Consider the following 23,092-nt stretch of genomic DNA (forward strand, 5'->3'; position numbering starts at 1 on the left):
GGCGCGTGCGCGCGCGCGCGCGCGCACACACACACACACACACACACACACACACACACACACACACACACACACACACACACACACACACACACACACACACACACACACACTCGCACGCACACACAAATCTCGTTGGGTGTGTGTGTGCGTGTAAGGTGACAGTATTATCCATAGATCGGTCATACGAGCTCTGAGCTCTCATCCGGGAGGTTAATAACTATCGATCACGAGTCCAACATGTGATCCAAGACCATAGTGAATCGCGCGCGCGCGCGCACACACACACACACACACACACACACACACACACACACACACACACCTCGTGGCGCAGTGGTTAGATTTCTTGCCTGCCACTATGGCGGTCTGGGTTCGAATCCCAACCAGGGCTGAAATAATTTCAGTATCGCCGCGCTGTGGGTTGTTATTACAACTCTCGTGGGCGGGGAGTTGGATGTGTGTGTGCGTGTAAAGTCACGGTATTACCCATAGATCGGTCATACGAGCTCTGAGCTCTCATCAGGAAGGTTAATAACTATCGATCACGAGTCCAACACGTGATCCAAAACCATGGTAAATCATACACACACGCGCGCGCGCGCGCACATACTAACACACGTATTTCTAGTGCAGTTGTTAGCATCGCGAGCCTCCACGCCGAGATGCAGAGTTCGCGCCCCACTCAGTGCGCGAAAACTTCAGTACATACACTAGAAACCGTTACCTTGAGCCAATGCGTTTGGTGTCGGAAAGAATGCGAAATCTGAGCAGTCATCCGGGATGGTAATGACTGTTGATCACAGGTCCAGCACGTGACCCAAGACCAATGTGAATCTCCTGTGTCTGTCTCTTCCCTCTCTCTCTGTTCGGAAAACGAAGATTCGCTATGTTCTCACTGTTTAGTATAGATTTGTTTTACGACGATGGCGTGTGAAAGATTCCATTTGAAGTGGAAAGTGATCTGGGCACCACGAAAATCGCAAGGTCGGTCGTACACGGAACAACCCGTCATTCTCGCCCCTATGGCGACATTTGACTTGTAGCAGTTGAGGATAATGGAAACAAATTGCACATCGCTTCGTGTTGTTAAACTTTTAGCGTTTGGTATTTATGAGCTGTTGTATTGTGAGGGTATCTTTTGGAATTAATTTTTGGAAGATTTGTAAGATATGGAGGAAAATTGAAAGTGCCTAGCTTCGATATGTCTTGTGCTAAAATGGGAGGGGAGGGGGCGTAGTAGTAGGAGGAGGAGGATACGGTGGGATGGGTGGTTGGGTGTTATCAAACATTTAGGATAGCAATTACTGGTCATCAGCGGCGCATAGTGTCAGTACTCAATGGAGGGGGGGGAGACGAACAAGATGTGACGTCATCAGTAGTCAGCTATGTCAATATCTTGTAAAACGGAAGCAAAGTTGGTTACGCAAGGTTCTATGGAAGTCTTTTTTTTTTTTTTTTTTATTGACAGTTCGGGTCTCGTAGATTTAGTCGTTCGCTTTAAACAGGGTGCGGGGATATGTGGCGAGTACTACTAGGGGTGTGCATACGCTGTACCAGTAGTACATTTAGAATGTTTGTCTGAAAGTATCTATACAACTTTCTAGACCGGGTGGTATGTGAAGAGTAACGGGCGGCGCCACAAGATGGCAGTGCATGCGTGCACGTGTCCTTAGCGTTACTGTTGGACCGTGTCATGTTTGTGGCTGTAATTCTGTTTCTACTTGTCTGTGCAAGTTTTCTCTATTTTTCCGTCGTGGCCAAAGGTGAGAAGCAAATATCTGCGGCAGCAGTGGAGCAGCAGACGGCCATCTTTCTCGGAAATAAAATGTGGGGAGAACTGACACTCTTATACACATGTGGCAACTGCAGTTTGTTCGCCTGTACGTGCGCCACGGGGAGGCAGTTGGTCTGCTGTGCGGTCCGTGCGAGGGTGTCTCTCTCCGCGCTGCCAAACCGCTGGGTTATAAGCCCAACTCCTGCCTATCCAAAGTGAAGCCAGGCCAGTTAAATGGGTGGAGAGTAGAGCCATTATGGTGTGTGTAAGAGTCCATAAGTGTGTCTATGATGATAGATGATCCGTCTAGTGCATAGCCGTTCCTAAGTGGGCGTGTTTAGGCAGACAAGCAGAAAGAGGCCGTTTGGAGTTGTCGTCCACTACGTTTATTATTTTGTCCAAAGTCTGCGTCCTACCCTCCCTTACCCTCATCCCACCCCACCTACGGCCAATCCACAAGCCAGCAAGCAGTCCACATTGGCCGTCAAGTGCGTGTTGTGTGTTGGAAAAAAAATCGGCTCACCGTAGCACCGATAGTGCCTTACTCTTGAGCAGATCACGCTTACCATCGTGTGTGTGTGTGTGAGTGTGTGTGTGGACGTGTGCGTGTGTATGTGTGCGTGTGTGCAACAACAACAACAGGAGCAACAGCAGTTGACGGGTGTAGCAGGTCAACAGCAGCGAGACAGTGTCTTGAAGCTGCATCCCGGAGTGCAGCAGCGTAGCAGCAGCCGTTGTCTCGCCAAGAAAATCGGCAACGTAAGATCTTCCTGAGAGAGAGAGAGAAAGAGAGACAGAGCGAGAGAGAGAGAAAGAGAGAGAGGAGACGGGGAGACCAAGACTCGTTGGTGGACTAGACCTTCCTGCCCTGCTGATCTTGGGGGGGGGCAGCCGAGGAACTCGTGCTGTTGGGCGCCGTCGCCGAGCGTTGGTGGCAATTGGTTGGCAGGCTTCATGATCTCTGCCATGGTGGCTGGAGCGGGACCCACTTACTATGTGGACACCGCCTCTGCCTCTGTCCACAGCCTTGACATGACCTCCCACCACCACCATCACCATCACCACCACCAACAGCAGCCACAGCATCACCACCAACCCCAGCATCAACACCATCATCACCAGCATCACCAAGGTGGGAACGGTGGGGGTGGTACTAATGGAACCACGAGTGGGGGAGGGGGCGGAATGGAGGGCCAGCAGTACACGCCCCCTCCCTCCCAGCCCCCTCTCCCCCCACCCCACCACCACCACCACCAGCCCTACTGCCCCATGCCCCCGGAGTATTACCCAGGGGATCATGGAGCCTATTACCCTGGGCCGCCCCCGCCCGACTACCCCGGGGCCGCCAGTCAGCCCCCCTTATGTTGTGCTGTCCATGGAGTTCCAGGTAAGACCGCTGACTACTTCTGACACGGCGTGTTTGGGTCGAGCATGGGTTGCATTGTCTTGGCTGGAGCAGGTTGTGCCATGCTGTGAGGCGAGTGCCGGGTTGGCACTGCCTGGAGGGGGAGGAAACTGTGACATGGTTGGATGACTTTAAGACAACGACGGCGCCGATGTTGTAGACATTTCCCACCCACCCCTAAAACCTTGTGGTTAGGCCGGGTGTCGCCAAATATTGGCCGGGATTTGTGAAATAACCTGCCATACTTTCGGCGGTACAGGCCGAAGATGGCGTGTTTTTTTAACGTAGCGATGGCGAGATCATCGTCTTTAGCGGCGATATTCTCGTCTCAATTTCCAAGGATTGTACAAAGTCCTCTTAACATGTTAGCATCGCGTTGGAATTTTTGTTCGTATTTTTGGGGGAGAGCTGAAAGTGCCAGATTTGCACTGAAGGATGCTCTTGTGATATTCTCGGAGGAGGAGGATTAAGAGAAGGCGGAAGATGGGTGGTTGGTTGGTTGTGGGAGCGAATGTCGTGTTGTCAGAGATGCCATGTTGGCAGCGTTGACCAAGCCCGAGGTGACTGGAGGGGGGATTCGGGTGGTGTGGGGAGCGGGGAAAAGGTTGGGGAGGATAGAAACTCAGTTGAGTGTCGTGTTGGCAGCGGGGGACGGGGGGAGGCGCTCTCTAGCAATGAAGTAAAAGGAGGAAGAGTTTGCCTTTTTCGTGAGTAATTTGCAACCTCCTTCGGGGGGGGGGAGGGGTGTCTACTCCACATGTAGGGAGCCACCACAGGCCCTAGGGATACAAGAATCGTCAACCAACGAAATATCGTGATGATGTCTCGGCATACAGCGTTCCCACTAGCAACGGGAGCTCTCAAGAAGTCACATAAACATTTGGTATATACACAAACAATACTGGTGGTATACCCAGTGTATGAAAATCGTGTTTATTTTGTAAATAAATAAAACGCGCCCATAAACAAACCCACAATAGCTGCCTTTCGTGTTTTTTAATTATTTCGTACACTACGCAATTTTTTATCCACTTGTTTAGTCTGGGAATAGCTGGAGTGGCAATGCCCTCCCATGTTGTGCCTGGATACCATGAGAGGCAAGAACTGGTGGGAGTTGATTAGAACATGTTCAGATTGAGCATGTTAGTTCTTTGGTGTAGGTGACATGGTTCTGAAGTGTGTGTGTGTGTGTTTGTTTGTTTGTTTCGCTATCATCTGTATTTTCCGCCTTCTGTAAGGAAACTTCATCCACAGTCTACGCAAGATAGGATCGTTTGTGGTTGATACAGTGGGCTTGTGGGTGACCAATACACACGTTCTCTCCCCCCCCACTCCCCCATCCTTCTTGCGGAAGAGAACGAAAGGGGGAGGAGGAGGAGGAGGAAAGGTGGGAATGGCACTAAAACGAGTTTTGTTTCTTCACGTACAGTACGCGAGAGAGCCCTGCTTACTATGCATTCCATCCTTGTCCTGTGCCAAGTCGTTTTACGTCTGTAAGTGCCACCTGGCTTGCACAGTGCCACCTTTCCTGAGGAGAACCATCTGCCCTGAATAACGTCACACCTGCCGTGCCACGTCACAGGCCTGCGTAGCACTTCGTGATGGGACGAGAAAGGGTGTGGGTACCTACGTGGTAGGGTGGTGAGGTTAAACACAGAGAACTATTGTAGTTTTATTACTGACATTTCGTCCTCACCAGGATTTCTTCACAGTATATGAAGTCTGAAATCGGCTGGTGGGGTTAACCAGAATTAATTTTGTCGGCGTCAGTTGTGTATATATGGACGAAGGTTGTGATGCCCCCTTGTAAGTCCGTGCCATTCAAAGCATCCCCCCCGACTCTTTCCCATAACCAAAAGAGACTCGTCCATACTCCCTCACACAGCACTTCGATTATCCTTTCAACATGAGGTCTTTCCTAAACTTGTAAACGTGTTTTGCGTTAACCAGAATAAAATTGTTGATTGCTTCATCGCATTGAGTAGGTTAAACAGTGGGAAGTGGTACGGTTATCGCAATGCAGTTAGTTTTCTGAGATTAAGATGTCATACATGTTAAATTTGTTATACTTAGCGTAATATATATTACAAAAGAGACTCCAGCTTTATTCTATTTTGTGTGTGTGTGTGTGTGTGTGTGTGTGAGAGAGAGAGAGAGGGAAATGACGAAAGCTTCAAGGATGTGAACAGGTCAGGGAGAATTGCATTATATGAGAATCTTGAAACTTTGAGATGGCTCATAAGATTGCCTCCGTGGGAAGTTTGTCCTGTCCTGTAATTTTCAAATTTGTTTCTTCGTGTATTTTTGTTGAGCGTACGGCTCGATCGCAGTGCATATTGTTTGTTTAGTGTGAAGGTTCAACATTATCATCATCATCCTCGTTTCCTTTTTCTTTTCTTTTTTTCTCCTCCTACCAGTTCCACTCAGATTGTTTGGGCAAATGTATTTTTTATCTTTAGGTGGCAGCAGATCCATTGAAAGTTTTTGTCGGTTTTACTAGTCAGTTTGTAAATACTTTGGTCAGTTTCCAGAAGTTCTACTTAGGATTGAGAAGCTGAGCTTTGTGTGTGTGGAAGGTGTGTGTGTGTGTGTGGGGGGGGGTGCTTGGATAAATGAGAGTCCAAAGCAGGGTGACCAGAGTTTTGAAGAGGGAATATGCAAGACAGCAGCTGAGATTATGTTAGATTGGCAAAAATAATGCTAATAATTTGTTTTTAGTTCGTTAGGTGTTTATTAATATAGTACTATTTTTAGGGAAAATGTGCTAAATCTAATCACCCTGGTGCAGAGGGGCTACCTCGGTAAATGTACATAGAGGTGGCACTCACTTGGCACCGTATTGGCACTGCTTGGACATATCGCGTGCACGACGCTTGGCAAGGTCAGGGTTCGCATCTGAAGGAGTCGCAAGGTCACTGTGGCCTTGAATAGTCGCTACGGTGCGAGCCACTTCACGTGTCTTACGTCAGCTTGTGTAGGTCGTGAGTAGTAGTTGGGAACTACTTTTCTTTTTTAAGATGTTGACATGTGTTGGTGTTAACCATTTCTCTTGTGAAATGTTATCCATCATCATTTTTTTTTCTCGGTTATTTCATCCTCTCTGCCCCCGTAGCAATTTGTAACGTCAGAATTGAATCCGCCATTTTTTCCCGTACACACGTGGTTCGCAACCTGTGGTTCATGAACCCTGGGGGGGGGAGGGTCCACAGTCGCCATCATTCTGGGCCACAAACTAGTGGTAGCTAGTGGATACACGACGATTTTATTCATTGTTGAAGCGGTCTACAGGAGACTTGGGAACAGCAAGACATAGAGTATGGGTTATACGAGAAACTTGATCGGGAATACTCGTCTTACACAAACTCCAATTACATGTTACTGCAAAAAGTTTCAGGAACTTGACGGCCAATAGTTTGTGGTTGGGGACGAATCTCCACTATAAGAAGAACGCAGATAGGTTTTGATTCTTATCTCCTCTCAATTAGTTTACCTTTATCTTTTACCTTTCCTTACCTTTCCTTACCTTGCCAAAGTGGCCGTCATGTGACGTCATCGATCTTGGCACGCAAACTTCCCCAATCTTCCGCCATTCTCACCATCTGTGCCACCGTCCGGTCTCCTCCAACGTAGTTTGACTTTGTTCATGAACTTTATCCTCGGTCTTCCTCTTGCTCTTCCCTTCCACTCTTCCAAGTAAACAACCTCTCTCTAATTCTCCTCCTCCTTAAGTTGTGTCCCAGAAATGTCTCGCTCCTTCCCTAAATGTCATCTGTAGGATTCCAAATCCTTGGCGCGATATTATCCCCAAGGATAGAATCGCTCTTTACCCGCGACGAAATGTATATAGATCCTCAAATCCTATAGTGGGATAGACCGTCTGCCTTCACCCGTACTCCGCCAACGCAGAGCTCCTTGACCTAAGACACGTAGGGAATCCTGCAGTTCTAATTTATACAATATATTCTGCATATACTACAGGTTTTGAACCCTCCCCCATCCCCTCTCCTCCCCTCCCCCCTCCGTCAGTCCAGACACCTTCAACCTCTCCCCCCTCCGCACAACCATGCTGAACGTAACACCATTCTTAACTCACTCCCCCCTCCAACAGACGCGCGCACACACACACACACACACACACACACACACACACACACACACACACACACACACACACACACACACACACACACACACACTACCTCGTTTTCCATACACTTGCAACCCACTTCTCTCGAAATCCGTTACGTGGATGACATGCCCCCCTCCTCTCTCTCTCTCTTTCTCTCTCTCCCTCTCTCTCCCTCTCCCTCTCTCTCGCGTGTATGCTCAGTGTGAAGGTAGCCTTTGTTGTTTAGCTTGCTAGTGCGAGTTCTCTGCTCTGTAGACAGGGAGGGCTGTTGGTGGCCAAGGGTGTGTCTGAGAGGATATGGGGGGCAAGGGGGAGGCAGGTGGACCAGGCCTACTACTTCAGTTTGTCTGTTTCCGTTTGGGGGGAAGGGGAGAATGGGGGAAGAGTCTGGTGTCTCGATAACGGGAGGGTGGGGGAAGGGTGTGGCTGGCTGCCTGGCGGGGCGGGATTGGGGAGACGGTGGGGGGGATGTTGGGGGGTTGAGGGGCACTGTCTGGTTACTGGCTTGGTGGTGCTGTTCTTTGCTTGGGTTGTGTGCGCCCTCTGAGCTCATCCAGTGCTTCGTGTGGTGTGATGAATTGGCAGTATGGGCTTGGCTGGGCCAGGAGCCGAGAACGATGACACCTACGTCAGTAGATGCCGGAGTTCCTCGGGCGGCGGTTCGAGAGGATCTGCTGACGTTGGAGATCCTCAGCTTGTGGTTCTCGTGATTTTGACGTCCGGCAGCGGGGGGAGGGGGTGGGGGGTATGGTTTGGGGGATTAGGTAATGAGGTTGGGTGGGAGGAGGTGGTGGCGGTTTGTCTCTAGGATAGTCTGAGGAAGTCAAGTGAGTGATTGTGAGGATATACTCTCTCTCTCTCCCCCTCCCTCTCCCTCTCCCTCCCAGTATTTCCGCGTACACAAAGTAGGAGAGACCATCTTGTCATTATGAGAATATGTTGAGGTCTTACAAAGTTAAATAAATTCTTTGCAATAAGTGTAGCCATCTCCCAGTCGGAGTCCGAATTCACAAAACTTCGAGACGCGAGCCGACCGACCGCTGACCCACCACAACTCCTGCCATGTACATGGGCTAGGTTAGGGTTAAATGGCCCAGGAACTAAAGCTCGTTTTACACGGATCGACTTTTCGCCGTGCTTCGTCCACGACACGACGACGTATTCTCTAATTATGGGTGTCTGGATGCTTTCGCACGTCAGGACCACAACCATGTGTAAAAGTGTTCGTAGACACCCATGGCACGACGTCGTGTCGTGGGCGGCACACGGCGAAAAGTCGAGGGCCACTTCACGTTAAAGGTGTTTGGGCTCTAGGTTATCTCGGGGGTGGAATGTGTGAGCGGCTTGGAGGCGGGGATGTCCGGGGGGGGGGGGAGGCGCGCGCGCGCACACACACACACACACACACACACACACACACACACACACACACACACACACACACACACACACACACACACACACACACACACACACACACACACACACACACACACACACACACACACAGACAGACAGTATGGTATATTGGAGAGCAGGAGACGGGACCTAACAAGCTTTGCTCCTTTCCCGTATACTACAATTAGGTAAATACACTTGAGTAAATACATCAGAGAGAGGGAGGGAGGTAGGAATGGTGTGGGAGGTAACATCACGAAGGTGTTCCCCCCCCACCCTATCCACTACCTCTCCCTTCCTCCTCCCACCCTCCCCCTTCCTCCTACCCTCCCCTTCCTCCTCCCACCCTCCCCCGTCCTCCTCCCACTCTCCCCTTCTTCCTCCCACCCTCCCCATTCCTCCTCCCACCTTCCCCCATTCCTCCTCCCACCTTCCCCCATTCCTCCTACCACCCTCCCCCCCCCTACCTCGCCTCGAGCGGAAGTCGCCCTCTCTGTGCACGTGTCTCGCGTCAGGCTTCTTCCTCGTCGTCGTCGTCGTCGTCTCCCTTTTATTTATCCGTCTAATGCATGGCGTACCTGAAGTATGGGGCAATAATAGCCAATTAAATTTTCAGCATTTGTAATATGCTAGTGTGGGTTGTTATGCTTGAGACGCGTTGTTATAACGTCTATAACGTAATTTTTGTAACTGTGTTACGGTGTAACTAAGATACTGTGGGGATGATGGGAGTTGGGGGGTGGGGCGGGTAGCCCCCTGAATTAAACAGCTGGTAACGCGTTGAAGAAAACTGATTGTGAAGCTTTCTTCTGAAAAGTGCCCCCAAATGGTATGGCTGCATTAATTGGGTAATTTGTTATAATAAGGACCTTGTGCCATTGGCGCCTTTAGGACTAGTGAGCTCGTTAGAAAGTCGAGTACACGAAATCTTGTTAAATGTGTAATTAGGAGTGCGTGTTTCTATGGTAGGTGTTGAAGGTGCCCAAGGTGTTCACTCTAATTTACCTTCATTACGGAGTAACATCTGTGTATGCACTTGCACTGACGCACGTACATGAATACACGCATGTTTTCATTAAACACACATGCGTGCACACACACACACACACACACACACACACGGTAAGAGAGGGGGAGGGGAGAATGAAAAATATTAAGTTTGTCGTGCAGATTTATTGATCTGTGGGACACCATGGAAGTAATGGAACAGACATGAGTGAACGAACGTATGTGAATTTTGACTGATGGAAGCAAAGAAATGGGGTGGGGGGGACATTTCGAATATAATTTGTATTCTGTGCATTCCAAATGGATGAATATACATTTGATGTATGTATCACGTATGTATAGTGAAAGGCATATTTATCTTCACAACTTTGTCCGGAGATAGATTAAACAAGTCGAAATGTTATGAAAATCGGCCAGCCGTCTCTGGCAAATTCCCATACTGTTTCGCCATGCTTAATCAATCTTCGGACAGACCTGGGAAGATATTTTTGTCTTTCATTGTACGTATACATGCGTCTACGTATGCATACGCAGACGTATATATGCATGCATGTGCGTATGTATGCGTGCATGTGCACACGTATGCATGCATGTACGTATGCATATGATGATGTCTTCTGATATAGATAAAGTTTAGGTTCGTGAATGCGCTTGCCTGGAAGTTCGAAGTCCCTCTTCCATTCGGTTCCTCAAGAAAGGTTTCTTGCGCCTTCCATGGCGAGCATAGCTCTGCTAACCTACGTCGAGTCACTCCTGCAAACTTCTCCATGTGGTTCCTTCCTGTCCTGCCCTGTGTGTAAAGCCTCGATGGCACGGGACTAGTTAAGTTGTCGTTAGCGTCAGCGACTAGTAAACTAGCCTCTCTACTTGCTTCCAAATCATCCTAGGGTCAGCACTTCCTTGCCGTTAGGTAAGTTATCTTGCAACTAGCACTAGCGGCTACTAAACTAGTCAACGTCGCTTTAGTGCGTCTCCGTGGCGCAAGTCTGTACCTCGAATGGCTTCCATTGTTATCACTGTTTTTAGGGACCCTGGTACGCCCAGTTCCACTTCCGCTTCTTAATCACCTCAACAGTATCTCATAATGTAGTTCGGGTTGCTGCCCTTAGTGGCATTTCGTCTGCGATAACCATCGCTTCTGTCCTTGAGGGACGACATCGCGATGAAGTTGTGGAATAAGGTGGTAAAAGAGAAGGGGTTTGTGTGTGTGTGTGTGTGTGGAGATAAGCCCCCAATCGCGACTCTGGTCCGCAGGGGCGTCACTAGAGTCCGCAGAATGTTATATAAAAACTTAAGCGGGGCGGGTGGCTGTTCTCTAGTCTTTCAGTGTTACTGTGTTGATCACGTCGTTCCACTTTGCTCTCCATAGCATGATTTCCATCGCTTTCGTCATATCTCTGTTTTGCATGCATAGATCGTAGCCGGAAGTGTACACAGATTGTATACTTGGAATCGCGAAGACATAGACGGGGATCCTCGTGATGCCTCCATTCTTCAGGCAATCGTTGTCTTAATTTTTGGTCAAAGTAAACTTAACTTCGAAGCCCTGGTAATTATTTTTTTAGGTACCTGAATTGTTTTAAGCTTTTTTATGAAACTTGCGAAAAGTGCCCGCAGCCCGCACCGCAACCTTTATCACAACCTCTACCTAAACTTCCACAACCATCGCCTCAACCTCCACCACCACAGTCTCCACATCCACCTGCGCCTAAACCACAACTTAAACCACCACCTGATTGTATTAACTCGTTTTAAGTGACATGTCAAAAAGTTTTTTTTTCATAACAGCATATGCTGTAGCTCATGTTCTAGCTTATGATTTAACTCGTGCTGTAGCTTATACTGGAGCCCATGCTGTAGCTTATGCTCGAGCTCATGCTGTAGGTTATGCTTTCTCATGCCATAGCTTATGCTGTAACTCGTGTCCATTATAACGCTTTAAAGGAAGCATGAACAGTATGTATCTCATGCTGTAGCTTGTGCTCAAGTTCATGCCTGTTATGACGTTTAAATGAAGCATGCACAGATGTACGTAAATCTATCAAGGAACACGTACGTGATATAGTAAACGGGAAAGTATACTATTTAAAGGCGACCTATCATCGCGGGGGGCCTTGGTGGATGATGTGCCGTTTTCAGGCGTTGTACAGGAAAGAATAGAAGTCCTGTCGTGTATTTAATTTTTTCCACTGCAACTGTTGTACATGGTATTGAATTCGCTTGGAGTTGGCTCTCTCTCTCCTCTCTCTCTCTCTCTCTCTCTCTCTCTCTCTCTCTCTCTCTCTCTCTCTCTCTCTCTATCTCACTGTGTGTGTGTGTGTGTGTATGTGATAGCCCTACCTTTGCATAGGGACTGGTTGGCGACGTATACCTTTCACAGTAATGGAAGTGGATAGTGCCAGGTGAGTAAGAGGAGGAGGGGAGTGGGTATTGTAGGGGAGAGAAATGGTAAGGTAGATTACAAGGTCAAGGATAGAACGAAAGGAAAGGGGAGTTGGATTGAGGGAAGCGCGGGTAAGGTGTAGATGGAGGAGTTCATGGCTTTTTTGGTAGGGAAGGGCAAGGAAAGCGCAAAGGAGGGAAGCACCTGAGAGTATGGAAGAGGAAGAAGGGCTTACGAGAGGAAAGTTCTTTCTTCTTATTTAGGTGTTTTATCGTCATGTTCAACTTCTTCGTTCTCTTCTTCATTCTCCTCTTCCTCTTCTTCATTCTCCTCTTCCTTCTTCACTCTCACCTTCTTTTCCTCCTCACCTTTTTCCTCTTCCTCTTCCTCCTCCGCCTCCACCTGGTACGCCCTAAAGTTATCAATATTGTCTGGAGTTCGAGTCTGGCCACGAACTTGCACGTGTCATTTCTCCCGTAAAACTCTTCCTAAGCAAGACTCCTGTGGTTGGGTGCATGGATAGAGGTACCGAACGAGATGCAATCCCTCTTCACAAAATACCTAAACCCAGCCAATCCTCCCTCACCTTACACTTCCACTCGACTTCCCCCCACCCCCTCCTCCACCCCCATGGCGGGGTTGGAGGAAGGGAGAAGAATCACGAAGGAAAAACTTCAAAGGAATTATTTTTATCCTTATTAATGTATTCTTTTATTCTGTACTTAAATTCATTTCCCTGTTAACAATTAGTGCGTGGCTGCCCATTCTTCGTGAAAACTTTGATAGGCAGCCGCTCCATTGATCGGTGCGGTAGTTTAAACTGAATGGCTGCTTGTAGTAATAATATATTCATGAGTTAAGAGACGACTTGACGTCAGAGTGGGCGGGGCATCACCTCTGAGACTACTTCTTGACGTCAGAGTGGGCGGGGCGTCACCTCCGAGACGACTTGACGTCAGAGTGGGCGGGGCGTCATGTCCTAAACTATTTGACGTCAGAGTGGGTAGGGCATCACCTCCGAGACGACTTGACGTCAGAGATAGGAGTGGCGTCATGTCCGAGGAGTGGTTTTCCCCAGGTTTCTTCATGCGTTCGTTTCAAACAGGATTTGGATAGTCAGCTGGCGGTTCCCACGGGATCCTCATTATATTAAGAAATACGTTTCGCTAATGCGTTTGTTGAATTAAGGACGAGAGTTTCGTCGCCGCAAATTAAACAAATACGCCATGGTGGGTAGCAACAGAAATCCGCCAAAACATTACGCCATTTTACCATGTTTTACTCTTTTTCTTTCTTGTCTGTATCTTTGTAATGATGCTGTTGTAGCTCTTCGTTCAGGGCAGTTTTCTAGATTGTTCGTTTGGATGTTAGATATAGCCAGCGCTTCTATCCTTAGAGAATCGTTTAGAAAAATGGCGTCTTTTTAAAGTGTCAGTATGGTGTTTCTCGTTCTTGAAGGGGTGGACTGTATACACATTCCGCCACTGTTGAGGCTCGTGTGTGTGTGTGTGTGTGTGTGTGTGTGTGTATTCACCTCGGATCTGCTGCAGCCTCCTTTCGAGACAGCCAGACACCACCCTACGGCAGTGAGCTCAGAGCTCATTATTAGCAGATCTCTGGGTAGGTCTGTGTGTGTGTGTGTGTGTGTGTGTGTGTGTGTGTGTGTGTGCGTGCGCGCAAGGGAATCGATGCCAATGTAGCTGTAAAGCTGGGAAACTAATAGAGAGTGTATGAAAGAGGGTGAAATTTTGTGTGCGCCCTAGTGTTCTCGTACGCAATGTAAACAAACCGCCCAGAATTCACCAGTGCTGGTAGCAGTGTTACCATACTACCACTATGCATAACACTCCCACCACCGCCTCTACTGCCACAATCACTAGCAAGAGTGCTGTAGAGAGGTTGAGCAAATTGCTTCATACAGAGATAAGGAAGGGGGAAGATGGTAGATACACGTGTTGGAGTTCGGGAGTGCGAGAGAGGGAGTGATGGGAAGTGAGGGAGAGAGTAGGAAGTGGGATGAATTGAGACGCCGTGGCGGGGAGTGAGGGGGAAGGCAGGGGATGGTGGGGGGAGTGCTTGATGTTTCTTCCCGGTATTAGGAGGGGCTGTAGAGGACGGTAGACAGACGTATGGGGAGTGGGGGGGGGAGACTGGGCGGCGGAGGGACGAATGGGGGGTGGGGGGGGGTGCTGGGGCTTACGTAGCAGAGATGACGTGGCAGCACATGAGAGCCCCACGCAGCTTCTACGGAGGTTCTTACCAACATGTGGTTCTGCAGTTATACTGGGACAGTTCTGCTATTGATCTTTTGAATAAAGTCTAAAGTATGCTTGAATTCTCTCGCCCCCCCCCCCCCAAGTCATTGTGTGTGTGTCCTGGTGCCTGACTTTGTTAATAATTTTTAACATTGTGCCTCGCTATTCGTGAATTGACTCGCGGTACTAAAGTACCAGAAACTTCACATGCACTTTTCACCAGACATACAACCTCCATCAGGGAATGTGTTCCTATGTGATGTTCCTGCTGGTCTTGGGAATGGGTGTTGGAATTGTGCTGTCGCCCCTCATCAGCTGTTACAGCCGTCACATGTCGATCACACGCCAAAACACCCCTCCTTTTAGATTTAAGGCCGTATCACATTGGGCTGGTTTTCCTCCAACCTCCAGTTCATCGGCGGTACCGCCCACCTCCAGCACATTTTCCGCCGTAGAATCACTTTGGCAAACTATTTTGTTTTCTCAACAATGTACATAGAATGTGATTTGATGTGTTGCAGGAAAAGTTTCCTCCAGCATATCTTATTTCTCCAGCAGTCTGAGAAAAAATAGCCCAGTGTGATAGCGCCCATAGCTACCGTCAGACGATGTAATTCAGCTGATGGTGGGGATGGAGGGAAGGTTTAGGATAATAGGGGAGGTGAGGTGAGGTGGAGTCAGTAGGGATCCTATTTTGTCCAAATTCTAGATTAGCTTTGTTAGAATGATTCGCCTATTTTTGCCTCGTATCTGGTTACCCACAACCCAAATAAAGCGGGTTAACCCAGGGGAGTTCTCGGATTCGTTTTGGGAGAGGTTTGGCTTTGCAAAGCACCCACAAGTGTGTGTGTGTGTGTGGTTCTGTGCTCCACTGCAGGACCGGCCCATCCCATGAGGGACGATACAACCTCTGTACCTCACCAAGGTGGCTATTATTCTGGCTTGGTAAGGTGTGCACGTGTGTGTGTAGGCTATGGTGCGAAGTGCTGCATGTGAGCCTTTTTTATGTTGGAATAATGGCTGTGGTTCAGAGTGAAGTCTGAGATCGGCGAAATCAGCTCGAGCAATAGTGATATGGTGCTAGCGCGCGCGCGCACACACACATATAATATATATATATATATATATATATATATATATATATATATATATATATATATATATATTTATATATATATATGTGTGTGTGTGCGCGCGCGCGCGGCACTGGTCTACCTCACCTCTGATGTCAGCAGTTGTGTTATTGCGAGTTGAAGTCTTGTGCCGCTGCCGCCGTCGCTTACAGCCACGCTGGCACAGCTGGTAGGGTAGTCACTCCTACTTCCGCTGCCACAGCGGCAGAAGCAGCAGCAGCATAACCAACACAAACATCATAAGCAGCAACAGCATGAATATCGGCATAAATGTCGGGAACACAATCACAAACATGACTTCTGCGTAAAGAACAACAACAACAACAGCTCTCGCCACCAGTCCGTCGCAGCCAAGCCAGCTGGCGTTTTCTCACAAGAGGACGCGTGTTCGGCGGCGACGTCTGCGTAGACCGGCTCTGGCGACAAGAGCCCCCCGGGTTTGGCGCCGGAGCACAGCGCTCGTTGCCCCGGGGAGGGGGGAGGGGGAGCCTTTGGCGCCAGCATGTGGTGTAACCTGCATGAAGGCATTCAACGCGAAGTGATGTGACGGCGGTAGCAGTTGTGGTGGTATTGTGGGGGCATCTGTGGTTGGTAGGAAATATATATATATATATATATATATATTTCATACCAGGAACTTTGGTGCATGACGGGGGGGGGGGAAGGGCGGTCACCTAAGGGAGAAGCTGAACGATCACAGGTGGGCTTCTTAGACCTGCACTTAGACTCGATCAACACGGCGACTCGATTTGTATATCCAGTTCTGGCTAAAGACAGGTGATTCCAAGCAGCTGAGGACGCGGACATCGTCCTGAAGGTGGTCTCGCTCGATCGTGACCCTGTTCCCTCGGAATCTGTCTCCTGTGTTGATAGGGACCAGGAGGCCAGGTGGTAAAGGAATGTGGTGTAATATAAGTTTAAAGTAGGAGTGTACCGATTAATCGGCATAGGCAAGAATCTGCATTTTTTTGGTAAATCGTCATCGGGTATTTTTTTTTTTTTTGTATAATCATCGGCGATGACGATTCCGATTAAAAATGCAGATTTTCGCCGATGACGATTCACCAAAAAAGTGCCGATTCATGCCGATGCCGAATAATCGGCACACCCCTACTTAAAGTGATAAGTAGTCTTCCATGAATAGAGTGTGTCTTCAGTCACTAAATAAGACTGGGTGACTGTGGTCCGTAGGGGTATCACTCCCCCTCAAAATAGTAACTTAATAAAATGAATGCAGTCGGTCACTCGCACGGGGCGGTGGGGGTCCAGAGGGAGCCCATTCGGTCCAGGTAAGACTCGTGGTTGTCCACTGAGGGAGTTATTTAGCAGTTCTGAATCGAGGTGGAAATTTTATGGATCACCTGAAGAATTGTCGCCCCAGACTTCGACAGGGTGATAATTCTTCAGATGGGCTATTCTGGGGTGACTGTTCTTCAGGTGGGATATCCTAGGGTGACGATTCCTAAACTAACCTAACTTATCCTAATCTAACTTAACCGAACGTAGCCTAACCTAACCTCAATTAACTTAACCTAATCTAACTTAACCGAACGTAGCCTAACCTAACCTCACTTAATCTTACCTCACCTAATCTTACCTCACCTAACCTTACCCAACTTTGCCTAACTTAACCTATTTTATTTATTGTGGACGAGAAGGACTTGTCGACCTCAGCCATTGACGTCAGGATGTTGGGATTTTTAAAGGTGAGAAACTGGCCGCTTGGGTGGGTCGGTAAAAGCAGCTTTTGTTGTTGGGGGGTGTTTACATACTATAGAACGTGGCAACGGGCATGAGATGCGTGCGCACACATACATATATACGTATACACACACGCGCGCGCGCACAATTGTCTGGTAAACACACACACACACACACACACACACACACACACACACACACACACACACACACGTACACATGCACACACGCAGTTGTACTATACGATTAGATAAATACACGCACGTACAAATATAGTGGTTATTCATGCGTTTATGAAGTGGTGACCCACAGGACAAAAGGCTGTGGCCCATACTTGAGGAACACTTGTGTCGGGGACCTTTGAGCATCTTGACACGACTCGAAGAATCTTCGGTTACCGGGCAACTACAACCTATTTTATTCATTTAAACTGTCGACAGGAGAGTGAGGGAGAAGGTCTTGCTCTCTACTGAATCAAATCGTTTTTTTTTAACGGAAAGGTCTGTAATGCATGTACGCACTTTACCACGTTAAAGTGTGTGTACGTATGTTTGTGTGTGTGTGGGGGGGGGAGCTATGGTCGTTTTCTTTGAAGACGAGATCAGGGAAGAAGGATCTATGTTGGGCTTTTTTTTATATTTTCTTATGATTCTCTTCAAGACGACAGAATAAAAAAAAATCTGGGAGGTTTTTATCACGGATGGGACCATGTCACGTGGTAAACAATATCACGTATCACGTGCCAGGTAAACGTCATGTATGTTTTGGACACTGGATTTGCTATTCCCGTTGACGTGTTGACCGTATGATGTCCCGGATGTTTTCGCTTGTAGTCACAAATTTTCATACAGTGAATGGGCACACACACACACCCAGTGACGGATTTTGTCATTAGTTTTATCAGTTTAGTTTATTATGTTTAATCTATTTATATATTCGTTTTATTGATTTTGATTACATGTATTTTTTCGAACGCATTCAACTCTTTAAAATGTTTTGTTGATGAACGACATGACGTCATGACAACGCCACAAGAACTCCAGAATCGCGGTTAGTTTGGAGTACATATTAATGGACAATGTTATCATTAGTTTTTGTTAATAGTTTTGTGTGTGTGTGTGTCTGTCTGTCTGTCTGTCTGTCTGCGTGTGTTTATTTGAACACACGACATTGCCACCTTGGTCAAGACTCTTCAGTCGTGCCTCTTTAGCGCCTCCTGTTTAGTGGTTCCTCTTTAGCTGCCTCGTAAGTGGTTCTTCTTTAGTCCTGCCTTGCTCGTTCGTCGCTTTAGTTGTGGCAACACACACACACACACGCACACCAAAAGCACGCTATATTTGTGTTTATATTGTGTATGTTTAGTTACATTGTTTGGGTCATATCTTTATTATTATTATATTTTTATTATTATTATATTGACATGTATATTTATTATATTGACCCGATGTTCATATACAGGGAGAGAGCTACGCTCGTGAGACTCATCTTGTTTCTCCATGTGCCAAACATGAATTTGAATGTTATTTTTTTTTTTTTGTCTGGGACATTTGTTTACCTAAGATATTTACAAATGGTTCCCCTGTAGGAAAAACGTTGGCCTATTTCGAAATGCCTCGTCTTTCTCAGTTTCCATGAATGCTAGTTCACTCCATCTCTATCCCTCGCTCTTAGCATCCCTTCTCTCTTTATCTCTCCCCATCTCTCATCTCCTCTCTCCCCTTTTCTTCCCCCTCTCCCTCCCCTCCTCTCCCTCTCTCTGGATGTGCGTCCGTCCTTCCCTGCCCCCCTCCCCCTCCTCCTCCATTGTACCGCTCTTCAAAAGAAGTGTGGTCTATTAGGTCGAAGAAGAAGAAAATAGAAATGGCACTTTGGACTATTCCCATCCGATGCGAGTTCTTTGTGGTCACCGCCAGCTCCACGTGTTTGATAAGTCAGCTCGTCGGCGCCATGGGACTGTGGCCGGTTATCAGTCATTCCCTTGTTTTCAATTCCATCTAAAGGACAGGGAGATCTTCAGCGGAAAGGAGATTGTCTCTGCCGCCACGATGCTTCCATTGAACTCGTTGGATGAAGGTGTGCCGACATGACGTCATAATTGGCGCGATAGTATTGTCCTCTAGAATAAATACGTTGAATTGTCGACATTATTGTTAAGCTATTATTGTTTTTATTATTATTATTATTATTATTATTTATTATTATTAGATGAGCATTACATACTATGTGCACGAACAGAAATCAACGTTTAGTTGAATAGCATAAAACGAGATTTGACTTAGTCAAACATTAGTAGCAAATAAATAGGTAAATACAAAATAAATCCGGCTTGGATCTTACGCACAGATTGTTTTTTTTTTCCGGAAATCGTGGAATTTAATGTTTGTGATCAGACGGTTAGAATTCAACGTATTTGCAGTTAGGCCTAATGACGACACAATTCGTTGTCCACGTGTTGGCAGGGTCGTTGAACTTCTGCCAACAGCCCAGTTGTCCTCGCCTCGGGGGATCCTCCCTCCTCCCCCCTTCCCCCACCTCCCTCTATGACGTCACGTGGTCACGGTCATTGACCAGTGGGATAATACATGTACGTGCTGTTACAATGTGTGTGTGTGTGTGATTCGCACGGTCTTGAATCGCGTGCTGGGCTTGTGATCAGTAGGTTACACTTCCGGATGAGCTCGGAGCTCGTATAGCCCTATCTATGGTTAATACTGTGAAGGCATTTTGTTTGTATTTACACACGTGTTAGGCCTATGTATAGCGACTGTTACGTGATATTTTGCAGTTTGATTCAACCATTGCAGGCAACGTTAAAGTATTTATAAATGTTTGTTTGACTTTAACTAAACCCATTCATTATAATGTCACCTTTGGATATTTCCTTCTGGCTAACGCCAGGCGACTTAATCTGTTTCTTATTCTATAGTATTAGTAGCAATGCTGTCTTTAACGGGAATATTGGGAAGATAAACAGTCCGTTGTTTTCAGGGACAGTCGTTGAATGAAGTAGGTTGCTGCAGGAAAGCCAAACAATGCGGCACCTTGTCGACGACGATAAAAAAGGACTTTGTTTAATATATCACTCCCCCCCCCTTTCTCCCTCTCGCATATGTAATGTACGTACGTATCTGTCTACATCAAGGTTGCGTAAACATTAGTGAGGCCATTTAAAAAACGTACTTGTAAGGATGAAGTAACCAAACATTCAGACATATATTTCTATAATGGACGCCCCCCACAGTCCCGCCTCACGGGTCGTTCAAAGCATCACACGGTAATGCATGGTGATGGAACATCCGGGAGAGATAATTTGAGCGAGGTGTGATTTAATAAACTTTTATTTTATATTATTATTATTATTATTATTTTGTGTGCATATTTTTTGTTTTATTTGTTTATTATTTTTGAGAAGGTTGAACCGAAATATTAAGACCGCAGATGAATAGACTAGATTGGTGGCAAGAAGGATAATAGGAAAAATGTTACCCGTTAGAAAAAAAAAGGATTAAGCTGAATATGACCCCGTTAAGTGTTTTTTTAATGACTGTGTTTTTATTAAATCAATAATAGTAATCGGTTTATTGAGTTAATAATTATACAGACACACACATATACAATTTCAATTAATTTTAAGACTAGTGAAATTTGAGTACATAATGTGCTTGGGGGTACTAGGTGCCGGTGTCCTCAGTGATGTGTGTGTGTTGCGACCGAGAGGGGAAAGAGGTCCGTGATGATAAGGTCGAAGGTTGTGTGTGTGTTTGTGACATTTATGTATATGCATGTGTGTGTGTGCTGGCGAAATCTAATTGTCGGTAATAAATGATGTTAGTACGTTATATGATAATCTTTGTCGACGTGTAATCGTGTTAGGAAAGCCTAATTAACGCGAAAGCAATTTGTACCTGTGCGAGCAGGTAGAAAACTCAATCATTCATATTTAATTGGGTCCTGAACATGTAACCGGGGCTGGCTCGGCCCCGGCGGAACTCCAGTGGAAAAGATGGTGGACCATCATAATGGGCCGAGAGTGATTATGGTGGAAAGAAGGTTTAGTTGTTTTGGTCATCCTCTGCTGTCGTACCTCACTTGCCAGCGTCGTCGTCTGTCGCCGTCGTCGTTATTGGTGTCGTTTAATGACGTCATGGACACTGGCAGCGATGACGACACCCTCAGGAAGGCTAGAGTCGAAGTGGGTAACGAATAGAATTGACTTGGTAACCATGTAGTGATCGCTGAAACACTTGTTTTTAGAGAAGGTGAGAACTTTATGGATAGGGATGACAGATGCCAAGGGGACATGGACCTGCCTAGTATAGACCTTATGGTCTCGTGCAGTCTCCTCCATTCTTGTCCTCCGCCACAGTGCCCTCAACGATGTTGATAAAATTCTATGCCAGTGCACTACCTCAGTAGGAGGAGGAGGAGGTGGGGGCCGGTGGAGGGAAGGAGTGAAAAATGGACGGTCATCTGACGGTGGAGGAAGCAGGTGTGGAGAAGGATTGGTTTGTTGGGTAGTTGCAGGTACATCACAAGAACATCGTTAATTGGTTTGTTTTCAAACCGGGACTAACAGCGTCGGGGTTTGGGGGGGGGGAGATGCTTGTCCAACGGAATGGTCAGATTCCTTCCGTTCTCTGCGTGAGGGGAATGTTGTGGTGTCTGCATTGTGGGGGAGTAGGGGAAATAGAGGGAGAGGGAAGGTCTTTGGTTGACGGCGAGGGGAAATCAAGGCGAGTATTGGGAATGGTTAGGGAAGAGGGGGAAATGGAAATATTGTTGGCACTAGGGGAGAATTTTTTGAGGGGTTATAGAGTTGCTGGAAAGTAGGGGGAAATTATGAAAAGCAATCTCTACATGTTGGTGGGATTGATAAGGGGGGACGGGAGGGGGGTTAAAGAAGATTAGAAGGGGGAGGCTTGATACGCGTCTATCAGACTTGAATTCTTTGAGAGGGCAACCACAGAGCGAGGCTGAACACAACAGATGTTCATCGAACAAAAATGAAACACAGGAGGAGTCCGTCCGAGTTTATTCTCGACTAATTTGGTAAAGCTAACCTAACCTGTGGATCAAGACAGGAATAAACTCGGACTAAGACTCCTGTGTTTCCTTTCAAATCTCGGAAAAATGTTTCCTTGGTTGTCATGATCGACCTCTGTAGGAGTAAACGTTTCTAATGGTGAAGAGGTGAACGTTAGTAAGGGGAGGGGGTGGGGGAAATGAACATTTTGTAAAGGGAGGGGAGGTGAACGTTTGTAAGGGGGGACGAACGTTTTTATTTCTTCGGGCAGTAGTTTACCAGCGCCTCTGTCCTCAATGGCACCAAAGAAGTGGGTTTGAACTTGGTAAAGGAAATGTTTACGGAGGGGCCGAGAAAAAAGGAGCGTAGATGTTTTGAACATTTTTGAGAATTATTCTTCAGATTCTTCTATCAGTCGGTTAGTGTGTGGCTCAAGTCCGTTGAGGTTTTATTTAAAGTCCTTAAAACATTGACCAAGCTTCGTGCGGTCAGTAGCATCTGCAAATGTGGAAAACCCAAGGAGGGAGTGGGAGGGAGAGAGGGAGGGATGACTGACTGAGTGGGTGGGGGGGTTGGGTTACTAGTACAGGGAGGGGAGCAGTGGGGGGTGAAAGGGGGGAGGATTTTGTTAGTTTTTGTGCCTCTAGTTACCCGTTGTGCAAGATCGTTAGTACATATTTAATTTTTTTGGAGGGAGGGGGGTCGGGTGCCAGTTCCCCCTCCCCCCCATTGAGAATGGCCACTCACCCGGGCGCAAACCTAGAAAAAAAAATCTAGGGGAACAGGCTCGTTCTGCTTTTGCGCTCTGCTTCGGAGCAGATCAATTTCCACTCACCCCCCCCTCACCCCTACCCTAAGAGTTCTTGGCGTCTCCAAACAC

General features: G+C 47.3%; 1 protein-coding gene across 2 annotated transcripts in view; it reads left to right on the forward strand.

Annotated features, from left to right (window-relative positions):
• Positions 1-1,899: 1,899 nt before the first annotated feature.
• mtgo (miles to go) overlaps positions 1,900-23,092 on the forward strand; it is a 340,195-nt gene continuing 319,002 nt past the window's right edge. The window contains exon 1 of one of the 2 annotated variants that reach the window (XM_076206850.1): positions 1,900-3,164. In XM_076206850.1, coding sequence (XP_076062965.1) covers positions 2,732-3,164 — 433 coding nt within the window. In that variant the 5' untranslated portion in view covers positions 1,900-2,731. The remainder of the gene's footprint in view (positions 3,165-23,092) is intronic. The other variant, XM_076206853.1, reaches the window with a different exon arrangement.

Source organism: Oratosquilla oratoria, chromosome 23 (assembly GCF_046742065.1).
Source record: "Oratosquilla oratoria isolate Oo_2021 chromosome 23, ASM4674206v1, whole genome shotgun sequence".
Taxonomy (NCBI): domain Eukaryota; kingdom Metazoa; phylum Arthropoda; class Malacostraca; order Stomatopoda; family Squillidae; genus Oratosquilla; species Oratosquilla oratoria.